Source organism: Ailuropoda melanoleuca, chromosome 2 (genome assembly GCF_002007445.2).
Source record: "Ailuropoda melanoleuca isolate Jingjing chromosome 2, ASM200744v2, whole genome shotgun sequence".
In the NCBI taxonomy this organism is placed as follows: domain Eukaryota; kingdom Metazoa; phylum Chordata; class Mammalia; order Carnivora; family Ursidae; genus Ailuropoda; species Ailuropoda melanoleuca.
This window is the reverse complement of record NC_048219.1, coordinates 199,701,953-199,719,021: the sequence shown is the minus strand read 5'-3', so window position 1 is coordinate 199,719,021 and position 17,069 is coordinate 199,701,953. Positions and strand designations below refer to the sequence as shown.

The window sequence follows — 17,069 nt, the reverse complement described above, 5'->3', positions numbered from 1 at the left end:
CCGAGCGTCACCGCGCCCCTCTGAGTATTACCGCCCGACCCCGAGCGTCACCGCGCCCCTCTGAGTATTACCGCCCGACCCCGAGCATCCCCGCGGCTCTCTGAGTATTACCGCCCGACCCCAAGCGTCACCGCGCCCCTTGAGTATTACCGCCTGACCCCGAGCGTCACCGCACCCCTCAGTATTACCGCCCGGCTCCGAGCGTCACCGCGCCCCTCTGAGTATTACCGCCCGACCCCGAGCGTCACCGCGCCCCTCTGAGTATTACCCCCTGACTCCAAGCGTCACCGCGTCCCTCTGAGTATGAAACGCAACTCTGAAATCATGGCTACACTTCGCGATTGTCCCCAGCTGCCCCAAACTTCCTCTGCCTGCAGGTTTGTGCGAATGCGGTCACGCAGTGAACCAGCGACCCCACGTGACTCTGATTGACCAGAGACCACACGGCCCTCTTCCTTCCTTACCTGTTACTGGTTTGGTCCTCCAGCCTCTCCAGTCCTTTAAAATGGCGGTTTGCTCTCGAGTCTGCAGGGATTCAAGGTAGAGGTGCGGCTGACGCCTCCCACCAATAAGCAGCATCGGGGGCCTCAGTGCACAGCCTTGCCCTCCCTCGGATGCGAAGTATCCCCTGGTCCCCACAAAGTCCTAACTGTGCTGATGGACCATCTCATCAGGGACCGACTTCCCCCCCATCACCCCTTTCCCCCTCATCAGGGGCTGACTTCCCCCCATCACCCCTTCCCCTCATTAGGGACTGACATCCCCCCATCCCCCCTTCCCCCTCACCAGGGACTGACATCCCCCCATCCCCCCTTCCCCCTCACCAGGGGCTGACTTCAGGTGGGGAAGCTCAAAATCAGGAATCCAGCTGGTGCCCTTTGCAGAGTGGGATCCCAGCTGCCTGCTGAAGGCCTCCGGCGACGCCATGTGGTACCTGCAGGATCCAGCCACGTGACAGGGCAGGTGCTCTGGGCACCGCCTGTGTCCCAGTGCAGAGCATGACTGTTCTGTGTCCCCAGCTAATCAGGGTCAGGTTGGTGGAGGCCCCTCACCCCTGCCCTGCAGTTGATCTCCTTGAAGTCCTCCCTCAACTCAGACTGGGCCCTTGCTTCTTCCCCAGCTTGAGAAGCTTGTGTCACTGTGCCCACCGCCCTGGGTGCAGGAAGTGTGATTCATCCCTTCACCAGAACATTTAGCAAAAATCAGGAAACTGTTCACACTTTGAGGCCCCCAACTTTGGCTGAACTAACAGTAATTGCATTTAAAACATGTCTGCCTTTGGTTCTCTTCGAGATGTTGTAGACATTCCATGTCTCCATTACCAGTTGAGTTCCCAAAAATAGTTATTGCTACATCATACTGAATTAGACCCAACCTAGTCATTCAGGCTGCACAAGAGACAGGTGTGGAATCAGGTGTGGACTCAGGTGTGGGCTTAGGTGTGGGCTCAGGTGTGGGCTCCCGTGTGGGCTCAGGTGTGGGCTCAGGTGTGGGCTCAGGTGTGGGCTCAGGTGTGGGCTCCCGTGTGGGCTCAGGTGTGGGTTCAGCTGTGGACTCAGGTGTGGGCTCGGGTGTGGGCTCAGGTGTGGATTCAGGTGTGGGCTCAGGTGTGGACTCAGGGTGTGGGCTCAGCTGTGGACTCAGGTGTGGGCTCAGGTGTGGGCTGTCCTACATTTGAGTCCCAGGCTTGCCCTTGGCATTTTAACTGGTGTCTGTGAGTCTGAAGACTCCCATGATTATGAAGGTAAACATGGCACTCGATGTACCTGATATGCTTATATACGGGTCTGCCCCCCCCAAGTGCGTCTACTGCATTCACTGTCAGTTTCATGAATGTAACTTAGTTCTTTTTTTTTTTTAATATTTTATTTATTCATTTGAGAGAGAGAGAGCATGAGTGGGGGGAGGGGTAGAGGGAAAGAGAGAATCCCAAGCCGACTCCCCACTGAGCGCGGAGCTGACCCAGGGCTTGATTTCATGACTCTGAGATCATGCCCTGAGCTGAAACCAAGTCAGACAGACGCTCAACCAACTGAGCCACCCAGGCGCCCCTGATGAAACTTAAATAGTAATGAATTAATTATTAATGATTTAATGAAATTTAACTACTCATAAAGACTAATGTTAATGATGCTGATGATGGGTGGAGTTTGCTGGGTTTTAACAAAAGCATCTGATTAAACAGAAACAGGACAGCTGCCATCGATCCCCCCGGCGCAGGGCTGCGGGGCCCATCAGCGGCCACACGGGGGCGTCGCAGGACAGCGCGGGCTGCCAGGGGCCGGAGGAGGGGACAGGCTAGCGGTATGGGGGCAGGGGCTGGAGGAGGGGACCAGGGGCTGGAGTGGGGTCTGGGGGCTGGAGGAGGGGACCAGGGGCTGGAGAAGGGGGCGGGGATGGAGAGGGCCCAATGTGGTCAGAGGAGCGGAGGGCCCAGGCAGACCCCCACGTCTTTACTCCCACCAGGGCGGACTGGCTTGGATCCCTCAATCAGAAGAGACACCAGGCTGGAGACCCGTTTCAGATATTAACCCCCTCCCAGTGTGGACCTGGTGGGCAGGGTCCCTGAGCAGCGGAAAGTGTTCCAGAGGGGGTCTTCTGGGAGGGGCAGGCTCCTCTGACCAGCCCCTCGTGGATGAGGGTGGGGACGGTCTCCAGGGGCTGACCCAAAGGGAGGTTCCCCAGGATGGGGTCCACCCCGCCCTGGGACCCCCACAACTGCGGGTAGAGTGTCCCTGGAGAGAGTCCAGCTGCAGTCCCCACGATCAGCACTAGTCCCCCAAACACCCATTTCCAGGGAAAGGCAGTGAGTGGGGCGGGGACCCCTGTGTGGGGACCAGAGAGCCAGGCCTTCCTCACCAGGCAGGCACACCCCTACCCAGCCACCCAGTTAGGTCTTCACACCCAGGGTAGATGGGACACCCAAGGCGCTACCTGCCCTAGGACAGAGGGCTCTCACCTGGTGTAGACAGGACCCTGAGGGTGGGCAGTAGGTCCTGACCTTACAGTGAGGGTCCCACCCGGTGTAGACAGGGACCTGGAGAGTCTGGGTTTAGGTCTTTCCCGGATCCCAGTGGCTCCTGGGAGGGCTGGCAGAGGTCTGTAGGCCGTGCATCCCACAGAGGCGTGGCCCTCAGTGTAGGGTGGAATCTTCCGGGTGCTGGTGTCTGTCGGATTTCTGGGAGCAGGCGTGCAGGACTGGACATGAGGTCCCAGTGCTGACATTCGAAGGCTCACCTGCAATCCTCTGCCCCCACCAGCAGTGCCCACCCATGCGGGTGCCCCCTCTCCCCATACCTTCCCCAACAGGGTCCTGTAGTATCCAAGTCAGGCCTCCGGGCAGCTAGACAGCCGTGGACAAAGGTTTCCATACACTCATCCCTCCCCCACAGGGCAAGGCTTCCCCAGACCCTCTCATCTGACCCCAGGGTCCCCCCAGACAAAGCCCAACCTCCCTGCGGCCCTGGGGGCCAGGCCCTGCCTAGAAGAAGAGGGCATGGAGGCCTGACACAGCCGAGGCCCCCTGCCATACCCCCATCTGGCTGGGAACCATGCAACCGACCCCCCCCTTAGACGTGGTCTTTGAAGACGGAAATTCACAGTGTGACTGACAGACAGGAGGGTTCTGACTTCTGGTGTGGACGGCATTTCTCAAACCACATCAGAGCTGGAGGTGTCCACGGTCCCGGGGGCTGGCAGCGCTGGATCTCGCCCCTCCCCTCTGGGCGGGATGTGCCTTCCCAGCTGGGGGGTCGGGGGGACATCTTCGGTAAAGATGCATGCTGGGGGGTCACCAGCCAAGGCTCAGGGGGGGCTTTCATCTTTACCCAGAGTCGGGGGGAGAGTGGCAAGCCACCTGCTCCAGGAAAATCCCGTGGAAGCACCCGGGAATGCTGCTGGTGCGGTGCAGGGCTCAGCACAGGCTGGCCTGGGCGCTTTGTCCCGTCACCCCCCGCCAGGAATCCAGAAGCCGTCAGGGGAAGAAGTGCATGTGATCCACTCCCCACGGGGACTGACGGGGGGACAGCGACGTGCCCACCACACCCTCCCACCTCAAAACCTTCTCCTGGGGATTGGCATCCTCACAACCCAAGCACACTGTGTGGTTTTTTTCCTTTTAACTTTTATTTTATTGGATTGTAACACTACACAGACAAGCGCCTGGAACACGTGTGGGCGGCGTGGTGGGTAATCACAGTGTGGACATCCGTGAAGCCACGACTCACGTCACCAGACAGCACACACGGAAGCAGGACATGGAGGAGAAGGCTGAGGGCCCCCACGCGGAAGCCTCAGCTCAGGGAGGGCGGGCAGGGGTGGCCTGGGGGCCCGGGGGTGCTGGGGCGGGGGGTCGCGCCGCTCCGCTGCCTGGGCGGCTCCGCTGGGGGGCACGGGGCCCGGCGGGAGGCTCCACCCGGCCGTCAGGGGCTGAACTTGTACAAGTACATGACCCAGAGGACGCAGACGGCCATGGAGACCCAGATCCACACTTCTTCGTAGGGGTCGAAGCGCGGTGCGCACCAGCCGTCGTCCCAGCAGAAGTCCTCCTCCCAGCCAGGCTCGGAGCCCGACCTGCGGAGCCTGGCCCTTGGCTGCCTCCTCTTCTTGTCATGACCGTGCGTGGCCAGGCCGCTGCTCCGGCGGCCGCTGGCGATGGAGCCGGGGCCCTTGTATTTTATGATGTGGAAGACAGAGAAGGGGATGGTGACGGAGCCCTCGCTGATGGTNTGCAATCCTCTGCCCCCACCAGCAGTGCCCACCCATGCGGGTGCCCCCTCTCCCCATACCTTCCCCAACAGGGTCCTGTAGTATCCAAGTCAGGCCTCCGGGCAGCTAGACAGCCGTGGACAAAGGTTTCCATACACTCATCCCTCCCCCACAGGGCAAGGCTTCCCCAGACCCTCTCATCTGACCCCAGGGTCCCCCCAGACAAAGCCCAACCTCCCTGCGGCCCTGGGGGCCAGGCCCTGCCTAGAAGAAGAGGGCATGGAGGCCTGACACAGCCGAGGCCCCCTGCCATACCCCCATCTGGCTGGGAACCATGCAACCGACCCCCCCCTTAGACGTGGTCTTTGAAGACGGAAATTCACAGTGTGACTGACAGACAGGAGGGTTCTGACTTCTGGTGTGGACGGCATTTCTCAAACCACATCAGAGCTGGAGGTGTCCACGGTCCCGGGGGCTGGCAGCGCTGGATCTCGCCCCTCCCCTCTGGGCGGGATGTGCCTTCCCAGCTGGGGGGTCGGGGGGACATCTTCGGTAAAGATGCATGCTGGGGGGTCACCAGCCAAGGCTCAGGGGGGGCTTTCATCTTTACCCAGAGTCGGGGGGAGAGTGGCAAGCCACCTGCTCCAGGAAAATCCCGTGGAAGCACCCGGGAACGCTGCTGGTGCGGTGCAGGGCTCAGCACAGGCTGGCCTGGGCGCTTTGTCCCGTCACCCCCCGCCAGGAATCCAGAAGCCGTCAGGGGAAGAAGTGCATGTGATCCACTCCCCACGGGGACTGACGGGGGGACAGCGACGTGCCCACCACACCCTCCCACCTCAAAACCTTCTCCTGGGGATTGGCATCCTCACAACCCAAGCACACTGTGTGGTTTTTTTCCTTTTAACTTTTATTTTATTGGATTGTAACACTACACAGACAAGCGCCTGGAACACGTGTGGGCGGCGTGGTGGGTAATCACAGTGTGGACATCCGTGAAGCCACGACTCACGTCACCAGACAGCACACACGGAAGCAGGACATGGAGGAGAAGGCTGAGGGCCCCCACGCGGAAGCCTCAGCTCAGGGAGGGCGGGCAGGGGTGGCCTGGGGGCCCGGGGGTGCAGGCTGGGGCGGGGGGTCGCGCCGCTCCGCTGCCTGGGCGGCTCCGCCTGGGGGGCACGGGGCCCGGCGGGAGGCTCCACCCGGCCGTCAGGGGCTGAACTTGTACAAGTACATGACCCAGAGGACGCAGACGGCCATGGAGACCCAGATCCACACTTCTTCGTAGGGGTCGAAGCGCGGTGCGCACCAGCCGTCGTCCCAGCAGAAGTCCTCCTCCCAGCCAGGCTCGGAGCCCGACCTGCGGAGCCTGGCCCTTGGCTGCCTCCTCTTCTTGTCATGACCGTGCGTGGCCAGGCCGCTGCTCCGGCGGCCGCTGGCGATGGAGCCGGGGCCCTTGTATTTTATGATGTGGAAGACAGAGAAGGGGATGGTGACGGAGCCCTCGCTGATGGTGACGGGTCTCCGGGTGCGGGTCCCCGGAAGGGGCTCACGGCCAGCGGGGGCAGGGCCGTCCCCGCCGTCCTTCTCTTCGCCTTCGCTGGCGTTGGCGGGAGCCTTCCTGCTTTTGTCTTCATCAGTAAAGACGAAGGGGAAGGTGACAGAGCCGTCGACGTAGGGGAAGGAGTCGTCTCTGATGACGTTCGCCAGAGACGAGGGGAAGGTGATGGAGCCCTCTCCATCATCCGTGAGGCCAATGATGTAGGACACCGGCCGCGGGCCGCTCCCAGCAGTGCTGCCGTCAGAGCCCTTCCCCGCGTCGGTGGGGCTGGAGATGGAGCCTCGGCCTTTGAAGATGAAGCCCTTCAGCTCGAAGGGCTTGATGCTGCCGATGACGAGGCCTCTGCCGTGGAGGACGGGGCGCTTGATGTTCACCGGGACGCCGCGGCCCTTGGGCGTGGCTGCGGAGCCGGCGGGCAGGTAGATGGAGCCCTTGGCGATGAGGAGCGCCCCGCTGGGGTCGGCCGCTGGAAGGGAGCCGGGCCCCGGGCTGACACGGCCCTGGGCACCGGCGGTGAGCCCCTTGTCCCTACGCACACCCGCGAGGGAGAAGGGGACGGTGACGATGTCCTCGTCCTGGCCGAAGAAGTCGCTGCTCTCGGAAATCGGGTTCCTGATGAAGTCGGACACGGACAGGGGGATGGTGATGGAGTTGGGGGTGTAGCCCCTGGCGCGGTCGACCACGGGCCCGCTGCCAAGGGTGAGCAGCTGCTTGCCGGCAGCGGGGGCGGCCAGGTCGCCGCCTCCGTACAAGGTGTACCTGCCCTTGATGGTGGTGGGGCTCTTGACCTCGGGGCCCCAGGCCGGGTCTGGGGGCTTCTGGAAGAAGCAGACGCCCAGGTCGCAGGCCTCACAGCGTTCGCCAAAGCAGATCTCAGGGCACTGGTCTGGGTTGAGGGTCTCCCCATAGCACTTCTGTAGGATGAACAGGACCAGCTTGTTGAGGAAGAGCCGGACGTTCAGCAGACTCACCTGGCACTCTCCCTGGGCATCCGGCGGGCACAGCCGGCACCGCTGGCCCCAGAGGCGCATCTTCACCAGCCCCAAGCGGCTGTCCTCATCCAAGCACGTGTGGAAGAGGATGTGCACGTGGGCCGAGGACCAGCCCCACTGGCAGCGACCGCACTGGAGCCTGGGGGTGGGGAGGACAGAGGCGGCAGTGAGCGGAGGGGAGGGCACGGCCCTGGCCCCGCACGAGCCCCAGAACCCCGAGACCCCTTCCGCAGGCGGACGCCCCTTGCCTGCAGCACGTGATCTGAAAAGCCGAAAAGCAAATGCCTTCTCCTGGGTTTGGCACCAAAAGCCTGCTCGGGGCTGAAGCCTGGCCTGACACCTGCAGGAGGTCACTGCCCCTGCTGCCGCCTTCTGCTGCCCTTCCATCTTGTGACTCGGGCTTCGTTGTCCCAAGGACATGTCACCAAGAGCCAGACACCACCCTGTGGATACCCGCCAGGGGGGAAGCAGGTGTCTGTCCTGCTGTGCAGAGAAGCCTGGGGAGGCCATGGAAGGAAGAGCCCCATCCCCATGGAGAGAAGATGAGATAAACTGAGCGGAGGAATCTCGGGACACAGAAAGCAGGGGAGAGCTGGGAGGGGCTTGGGGCTCCCAGGACAATGATGAGTGAGCCCCTTCGACTGGTCCACTCTGGCTCCAGACATGGGCACAAGATTGCCATGCACCACTGGGGCTGAAGAAGGTGCTGGTCCGGGGCCTCTGCGGCCGCGTGCCCCAGGGCCAGGCAGGTGGGCCCTCTCTTGGTCACAGACGAGGGACCACATGCACACACACACGGGAAACCCACCCAGCGTCTCCCAGGCAGCACTGTCCCATGGAACTTCCCGTGATGTTGAGGATGGGCTCCATCTGCACGGCCCAGCCAGCAGCCCACAGCCACAGGTGGCTGGACACGGCTAGTGCCCTGGGGAGCTGAATTTTCAACTTCATTTCAATGTAATCCAAGGCCACGTGTGGCCAGTGGCTGCTGTGTTGCAGAACATGGGATGGTGCCTCACGACCCGCCCCCCAACTCCCTGGTGTCTCTATCTGTATGAAAGCTGAAAGGCACTGGGACGGTGTTTGTGACCCTCCTCTACACCTGAAGGCGGTTCTCCAGCTTGGCTGTGGGGACAGGGGCTTCTCAGACACACCGAGGGCTGATTCTCCTAACACCTGGGAAACCCAGCATCCCGCTGAACACCTGGCCCCAGGGGTTTCAGACACTGGGAGCTGTGGCGTCTGTGTCAAAGGGTGGCTATGCACAGAGTCCCCGTGGTGACCCGTCTGTGAGGCCCCCTCCCCCACGGTCCCACCTCCCAGCAGGCCCCTGGAGGGCAGGGGATGCCTGGCTGGGTGGGGTCCCTGCAGGCCTGGCCCATCCCTGCTGCTGTCACCATGACAGTGAGGAACGGGGCTCACACAGTGACCCCCATGACACCGGGGCTGCCAGCCTGGCCCCTGCTTGGCCCGCAGCCCTGGCCAGACACAGCTCCCCCCTCTCTGGGCCTCCCTTCCTTCAGGGCCCTCTGCAAGGTGGGGCCTGAGCACAGGCACCTGCCCACCCCCTGCTCTGGCCGTCAGTGCTGCCATGGAAACCAGGAGATGCTGCGGTGAGCAAACAAGCCTGTCACACGTGGGTGGCCGCGTCACCCCCCAGCATCCGCCCCCCCACCCCGCCGCTTCTGCAGGGCTCCTACTGGGATGCCCAGCACTGAGGGACTGAACAGGGGGATCTCCCCCACACCCCCACCTCCCAGGAAGGAGAACGAGCACCCGGCCCACCTACCTGTTGGGGGCCAAGAGCCGGCTGGTTGCATGGCCCCCCTTCCGCCCCATAAGGGGCTGGACTGCACCCAGCCTGGCCTCCGGACTCAGGGCCGACCGAGCCGGTGGCTAAGCACCTTCAGCATCCCCCCCGCCCAGCACCCCAGAGGAGCCCCCCCCCACAGCGCACCTGGAAAGCCCCCTCAGCCGGTACTGAAAACCTCCGCCCTCCATGTGCCCGGAGGCCAGGTTCTCCTCAGGGACCAGCTCCCAGGTGTCCTGGGGTTTCCTCTTGGCCATCAGCTGGGCCAGGGTGCTGGCCCACACGTCCACCCCGTCCATGCTGGCGCCGGGCTCCGCAGTGCAGTCTGACAGCTGCGTCAGCTCCGGCTCCAAGGAAGCCTGGGGTCCCACATCCTGCATCCTCACCAGCCAATCGCCGTCTTGACAACCGTCCAGTCTCCATGGCAACCGGGTTCGTCTCCGAGAAATGAGAAACAGGCCTTTTTTTACTTATCCCCTTAAATATTTTTTATTACGCAAGTGATATATTTTCATTTTAGGAAAAACTAGAAACAGATAAATACAAAGGAAAGCACACAATAGAAAATAAACTGTACAGAATCATCATCGTGCCGCTGACATCCCCACGTGTCTCCACGCACGTGTGTATAAATTTTTGTATCCATTTTTCACAAGCAGGAAATCACACTAAACATATTATGATACAGCCTGGCCTCTTCAGCGCACGGCATGGCGCGGACGGCGTTGCACGCTCATCCGCGTGTAAGCTTCTGCCGTCTTGGCAGCCCGCAGTTCATCCGCGTGTGCCCTGCCTCTGTCCCTGACCGCTCGGGGCGCCTTCTTTGCCATTGGGAACGAGGCCAGGAGGAAGTGTAGTGAACATGCGTCACTGCAAATTCTCCCATGGGCTTTTTCCAAACTTCATGTCGGCTTGAAACGTAGAACGTTTACGTAAGCAACGGCTGAAACACGACGCAGGGCGTCACAGTTACTGCAACGGCTAGTTGGGCACCTGAGGGCAGCGCCCCACCGCACTCCGTGGGCTCCTCCCGTGCAGAGGCACTCCCAGCCTGGCCGGGACCCCTCCCAGCTCCACGACCGGAGACGCTTCCCTTCGCTGCTTTGGGCTTTAAGTAAACGGAATCGTGCAGGATACATCTTGTGCGTGTGTGTCTGGGCCCCCCGCCCTCCCCCGGACGGACGGAAACATCACTGCAACCAGCCGCCACCCACGCACGCGAACGGGCTGCTGTGCGCCGCAGGTGAGGGTCCTGGCGCCGGCTGGACAACCACCCTCTGGCTTCAGAACAACCGCTTCAGGTGCCTCCCGGGAGCTGGGCTCCTGGGCCCTTCCCCTGCTCTGGCGGACCGTCCACCTGTCCCCGTGTCCCCGTTCCCCTGCCTCCGGGCAGGTTCACTGTTTCATCTTTCCCTTCCCACCCCTCGAGGGCTTCGGAGGCTGCGCTCTGGTCCTGTGGCTTTGGTGGTGGCCCCCAGAAGCTCCAGTGTGCGAAGCGAGTCCACACCTTCAGAGCACAGAGCAAATGCTCTGCCAGCCTCTGGCCGTACCCCCTGTGGTGCCCCAAACCCCCACTTACCCCCTGTGCCTCCACGACGGTCTCTCGGACCTGCACGCGAACGATCCTTCTCCTTTCTCAACCACTGACCAAGTCTCTGCTCACCTTTGTCCAGTCTGCCACTAACCCTGGCAAGTGAGTGGATGTCCTTTTCCTGTTGCATTTCTGAAACTTCTTGGCTCTCTCCGCTACGTGCCATCTGTCGGCCTTGCAGCTAAGCGTCCTCACAGCACAGGAGAGGAAGTTATTGGGAGGTGCTCCTGGGAAGGCTCCGTCCTGCGGGACCAGCTAGCTGGGGAAGACCCACGCCCCCCTGCACTGTCCCCTGCATCTGTTCATTGATGCAGACGTGATGACTGGCACCCCTGCAGCCCCCTTGGACCATGAGGTGAACTTGCAGAGGGAAGCCATGTGCAGAGGAAGCAGAAAGGCAAGACTCTGGACTCTTGATGACAGTTGAAGTCACTGTGCCACCTCAGGATTGCCTACTTCTGGGTTTATTGTTCAAGAGAGAAGAAAACACCCCACTCCCGCTTATCATAAGACCCTGTGTTCTGGGTCTTCTGGCTCATCAGACAGCCAGTTCCAGCAACGCTAACTGATATGCCGGAGCTGTGCCTAAGGCCCTGGGTTTTGCTGGTTCGTCAAGGGCCACTGAATGTGGGTGGGCATGCGCGTGGTCCTGGTCACGTGGCCATGCTGGGGTCCAAGGGGATGGCCGTGGCCTGGTCTGCAGAGGTCTGCAGAGCTCTCCCTCTCCACGTGGGCTCTCTGGGCCCAGCACCATGACTACTCCCACACCGTGCTGGGCGTGGGACCCGCGCTCTGCCCAGGCGGTACCACAACCCCGTCTGCCCAGCCCACCCGCAGCCTCCTCTTCTCCAGAGGCCACCACCTGCCTCTGAGTTTAGGGAGGTCATGGTATCATGACTGACCACGGCCACCCAAAAATAATCTCCTTGCTCAGGAACTTTCTTACACCTCTCCCAAAAGACCGCTCCAAAGACATGGGTGGCAGACCCCAGAGAAGTCAGCCACCATGTGCCTCTTTCCACACCCCCATTTATCCGTCCCCCCAAACCCACAAACCAAGCTCTCTGCAAAAGCTACGACGTGGTCAGCTAACAGTTAGTTGACTTCTTTACCAGAGGGGACGACGGATGAAGAACACGCACAGCCCTCAGCCGACGCCCGAGGGGCCTGGCGTGACCCTGAAACTGGTCGGCTGTGTGTGGTCCACCTGTGCGGACACGGATCCCTCCGACATGGACTCTAGGAATGAGGCTTGCTAGCAACCCCTCCCCCCAACTCCGACCTCCGCCCTCTGCCCACCACTCTGACCAGCCTCCCCGATGCATCGATGAGTCCAGAACGGGCAGGGCTTGGGACGGAGAGTGGTGTCAGGGGCACCAGCACCGCTGCAACGCTGTTTCCCACCTGACGGAGACAGTGCTCTCCCGTCCGCCATGGACACTCTCCTCTGGGCTCACAGCCACCTGCCCGGACTCACCTTCTCGAGTTCAGCCTTTGGAGAAGGCGGCCAGAAGGCAGGGTCAGCCCTCATCCCTGGGTGGCCTCCAGGTGGAGCGTTTGAAAGCAGACCCGGCAGCCCCGATGAGCCATGAGGACTGTCTCCTGTAGCTGGCGACGCTCAGAGCCTCTGTCCCCCTTTTGGCCTGGGCGTGGCCTGGGCTGGTTTCCCCAAAGCTGGTCCATGCCATACTGGACCAGACAAGTACCAACTTTGGGACAGGACAGCACAGCAAAGGAGTCAAAGCTGGAGGCCAGGCTGGGAGAGGAGGGCATCCCAGGGTCCAGCTCAAGGCCAGCTAGCCGACTGGACCCCACTCTGTGTGTCTGGAAGGAGAGAAGTTGAGAGAGACAGACAAGGAGAGAAAATCAGGTGGAAATAATGGTGCTGGGCTCACCCCTGCCCTCCCCCAAACCTCAGCTCCAGGGACCCCAGGCCCAGTCCCCAGCATGCAGGCAAGGTGTGTCTCTGGGCTGCGGGTGGGCGGGTGGGGGCCCTGTCGTCGGCGGCTGAGATGGCAGCGTCTGCACCGCGGCAGACCGTGGTCCAGCGTTCTGTTTCCACAGGTTCTTCCCACCCCCCACCCCGCCGTCCCCCCAAGTTCCTCACTCTGGCATCTCTGGCATCGGCCTGGCTGCTGCCCAGCTGAGCGCCAGGCGTGCCAGCCAAGTGCTGGTGGGGTGGGGGCTCGCCCTGGAAGGAGCAGTGAGAGCCGCAGAGACCGACCTTGGGCCCTGAAGGGAAGGACAGGGACCTCGGCCGGCGGCGCCCGGTAGCTGGCACTTGGCCGCGCACATCTTTGCCTAAGTATGCTCGCCACGTAACTAAGTGGCCACATGGCAATTTCACGAAGGATAAAGACATAGCTGGCTAATAACAGCTTGGTTTGACAGTTCAGTGTCTTCCCACTGGTGCAGTTTGTTTTCACGTCTCCACTGAAATAAGCAGGTGTGTGCAGAGCGGGGCAGGGGGACCCGCCCTCGCCCACATCCACCGTGTGGAGCGTGGCCGTCCCAGGGGGCAGGGGGCCGCCTGCGCGCACACTGGGGCATCCTGGCGGGTGGCCTCCCAGGCTGCACCTGCACCCCCTCGGTGACCAGCCGGCGAGGAGCCCGGGCGGCGTCCACGGTGCGAGGTGGACCCGACACACGTCTCACACACACACACGAGCACGTGCACAGGAACACGTACACATACCTGAACACACACCACACACAAAACACGTCCACGTGAACACACCCGTGTGCGCACAAACACGTGTGGAAATGTGAACTCCGGGTTCACGTTTAAACAGCGGCGTTCTAGGACGCTGACGACGGGAGGAGGGCAGCTGGGATTCTGCCGGACAAGCCGACCGTCGCTGCTCCTGTGCCCAATAAACGGCGTCAGAGTCGGTCAGACCTCTACAACGGGCGCTTAAATTGGGCAGATAACTGGGGTGCTCTTTTCTAACTTCTGGGAAATGCTTCAAAAACAGGCTAGAACAAAAAGTTTTTATTTGCAAACACTATTAACCATTTCCTGTTCCAACCTCAGAAATCGCAGTGAACCCGCCGCGGCCTCCGGGGCCACACCGGGTCGGGTCGGGCCGGGCCGGGTGACATCACCTCCCTGCCTCTCGAAGGCAGTTTCGGGATGATCCTTTTGCTTCCTGTGTTTTACCATAAATGGAAACTTCCCTGTGACTGGGCTGCTGCCTCGGGAAAGCGCAGGGGGATCCCCCTCTCCCCCACTTTCCATCGTGCTGGCTCATGTTCGGCTCCCCCGCCCGCCCGCGCACCCTTGCCTGGCGTCACCGCTGGGCTGGCACCTTGGAAACTAGACTCCTCTTCTCAGACGGGGAGGGTGGGAGGGCCCGGGCAGGAAGCTTCTCCCACCCCGAGAACAGACCCTGCTGAGAGAGAGTGTCACCCACCTTGCGAACGACCCTCCACCCTCCAGGCCTCCGGAGCTTCCGGCGGGAAGCATCTGGGTGGCGGGCTTCACCAGAGAGTGCACACGGCCGCAGGAACACGGGCACATGGCATGGAGCACGCGGGACAGTGGCTGCGGTGCCAGACCCCCTGAGAGTCTCAGCCCCATCCCAGGCCTCAGCCCGCCACGGGGCACGGTGCGGGCACAAAAAGGGGTCTGCTGGAGACACGCACACAGGAGGTGCAAGAAAGGTGGACAGGGTCATGCCACAGGAAACCCACCCCAACAGGCCACACGCCAGACCACCCCAAGGCGTGGCGGCGCGCAGACATGGAGGCTGGCAGCGGCAGGGATGGGTGGACAGGAGGGAGGGCCGGTGACTCCTGTGTGATGGAGGGTCGGCTCATCCCACGGCTGACGCTGGCCACACGACACACACACGAGAACCACCCATGGGAACTCTGAATGTGCTCGGGGACGGCACCCGTGTCGGCATCCTGGTTGTAATTTCAGGGCTGGTTGTGCAACATGTTACCGACAGCCTGAGCCACGTGTGAAGGGCTGGCTCTCTGCGATTTCCAGGACTGCAAGAGAGCCTACAGTTACCTCAGTGACCACACACAACATCCTTCTTCATCAAAGATCCCATGAACTGGGGGTCCTGGGTGGTCCTTGGTGCCCGGTTACAAGTGGGGACAGGGACGGGCAACCCCAGCTGGGACCCCAGCTGGGAGCCCCCCAAACCCAAAGGGGTGAAACCAGGACACAGGGCAGGGAAGAGAGGGCCAGTGGACACAGGATGGGGACAGACAGGACCATGACCTTGCCCTTCCCTCCAGCCCGGCAGCCTGTCCTGTCTCTAATGAAAGATGGTGAGGGAAGGGGACAGTGTTGTGTGACAGGGACAGTGTGTGGTTTGAACAGCAAGCTGTGGGGACAATGTGTCTTGGGGGGACTGTGTGTGTGATGAAGACAGTGTGTGGTTTGAATAGTAAGCAGTGGGGATAGTGAGTGTGACGGGGACACTGTGTGATGGGGACAGTGTGTTTGGGGGCACAGTGTGGTAAGAAGAGTATGTGTTTGGGGGAAAGTATGCTGACAAGTGGTGGGGAGCTCCCGTTGGGAGTACAGTACCCCGACAGTCCCTGGGACCCCTGCCCCCTCTCCCACCTGTCCCAGCCTCCTCCCCAAGCTCTGATCCTATCACCTGCTGGTCCTGCCCGGGGTGGGGTGTGAGGCTCCTCCAGGCTGTGTCCCCTTCCCTCTCCAGCCTGCACAGTCTCTGTGCCCTCCTGTGTCTCCATATCGGCCTACTGACCCAATCCTCCCAGGGCACAAGTGCCCCTTCCAGCTTTTGAGTGGACCCTGCACCCAGCCCACCACCCCAAGGGACGTCAGCGGGAGGGAGGGGTAAAAAGCTAGGAGGGAGGAGAAAGGAAGCCACAGAGGGTGGTGGGCAAGGAGAGGCACAGTGCATCCCCACGTTCTCTGGCGACCATCTCTGGACATGCATCCAAGCTCTTGCAGAGGAATCCCAACTGGTGTGGCTTGGGGGGGGGGGTCTGCTGTGGTCTCCCATCCCAGAGCACACACACCCCCCCCAGACTGCCCCACTGGCCCCTCCAGCCCCAGGCCTCCGAGGGCAGCATGTGACCCCGCGCAAAGCCTCAGGCTTCAAAGTGCAGGGCCCCAGGGGCAGGTACCCACCGGTCCGAGCCTTGCTGGGCGCCTGGCANGGCCAGCGGTGCCCGCACTGCAGCCCACCCGGCCGCGCGCCCCGCCCACCAGCCACCCACGCGGCCCGCGCCGGCTCCGGGAGTGGCCCTGCGCTCACCGCCAAAGCTTCCTCTGCTCGCCCTCGCCTGCAGACACCATCTTTGATGCTCTTTTTCCACCGTTTCAGTTTTCTTTAATGTTTTCCTTTGGCAGCCGAGCCCCGAGTGTGAATGGGGCCGGGGCGGCGCCAGCTGTCGGGCTGCTCTGGGCTGCGAGACCCACGCACGGGGCACGGGGCTCGGGGCTGCCGGCGTCAGCAGTTTCCTCTCCCACTTTCCATTCATCACCGTGAACCGCTTACAGCAAACCCACCACGGCCGGCGGGGCCCGACTTGTGGAGCCCCCGGGCCAGGACCGCCCCCGCCCGGGGCTGACCAGCGCTGGGGGAGCGGCTGGCGGGGGCGGGGAGCAGCGCTGCAGGTTAAGCCCCCAGCACTGGAAGCCCTAGGGGGCCGCCAGGAGGCCCCCTGAAGCTGGGGGGAGGGGGGTGCAGATCTGCAGCAGCCCCTCCCCCCTCCCCCCTACCGCAGGGTCAGGTCCCTCCAAGGCCTGGGGCAGGACTGGAGGGGAGGAGTCTCATGTAGGCCTATGGGGAAATGCCCGGACCCAGCCCCGGGGCTCAGGCAGACCCTCAGCTGCCCTAGTGTGGTGGCCTTGCAGCCCTGGGGGCACGGGCGCACCCTTGGCAGTGGCCACGCCCCCACCCTCCCCAGCAGTGGCAGAGTGTGGTAGGTTCAACCCCTCAAGAGGGGACAAGGTGGGCATGGGGTTGAGCCCACCCCTCACTGCAGCCCCAGGAGCCTGAACCCAGACAACCCACTTCCCAAGGGCAGGAGGATGGCTGGGGGAGGGGAGGGCTGAGGGCCCAGAATCCCTCACCAGCCTCAGCAGAAAGGGGAAGAAGCCACAGCAAATGAGGGGGGGACAAATTGCTCTGATGGACAGACCCCACAGAGGAGGAGGGGCAGCTGGGCCTCCCCCTCCTCCATCTGCCTCTGCCTCTCTCCCTCCCTCTCTCTCTCTCCCTCCCCTCTGTATTTCTATCTCTTGCCCATCACCCTTCCCCACCCCCTACGCTGTCTCCCCCCATCTCTCAACCCCTCTGTCGCCCAGTCTCTCTAGGGCGCCCCTCCAATCTCCACCCGCGTGGAGGAAGAGGAGGAGGAAGAGGGGGCGGGGCTGGGGCGTGTCCCTCCGTCCTAACCCGGGACAGTTTCCCT

General features: G+C 62.2%; 1 protein-coding gene across 1 annotated transcript; it reads right to left on the bottom strand.

Annotated features, from left to right (window-relative positions):
- Positions 1-4,343: 4,343 nt before the first annotated feature.
- On the bottom strand, positions 4,344-12,690 carry RTP5 (receptor transporter protein 5 (putative)). The gene is made up of 5 exons (XM_034642764.1): positions 10,650-12,690; positions 9,218-10,577; positions 5,919-7,399; positions 5,717-5,759; positions 4,344-4,737 (listed from the first exon to the last, which is right to left on the bottom strand). The coding sequence occupies exons 2-5, from the start codon at positions 9,448-9,450 to the stop codon at positions 4,422-4,424; spliced, it is 2,073 nt and encodes a 690-aa protein (XP_034498655.1). The 5' UTR covers positions 9,451-10,577; positions 10,650-12,690; the 3' UTR covers positions 4,344-4,421.
- Positions 12,691-17,069: the final 4,379 nt, after the last annotated feature.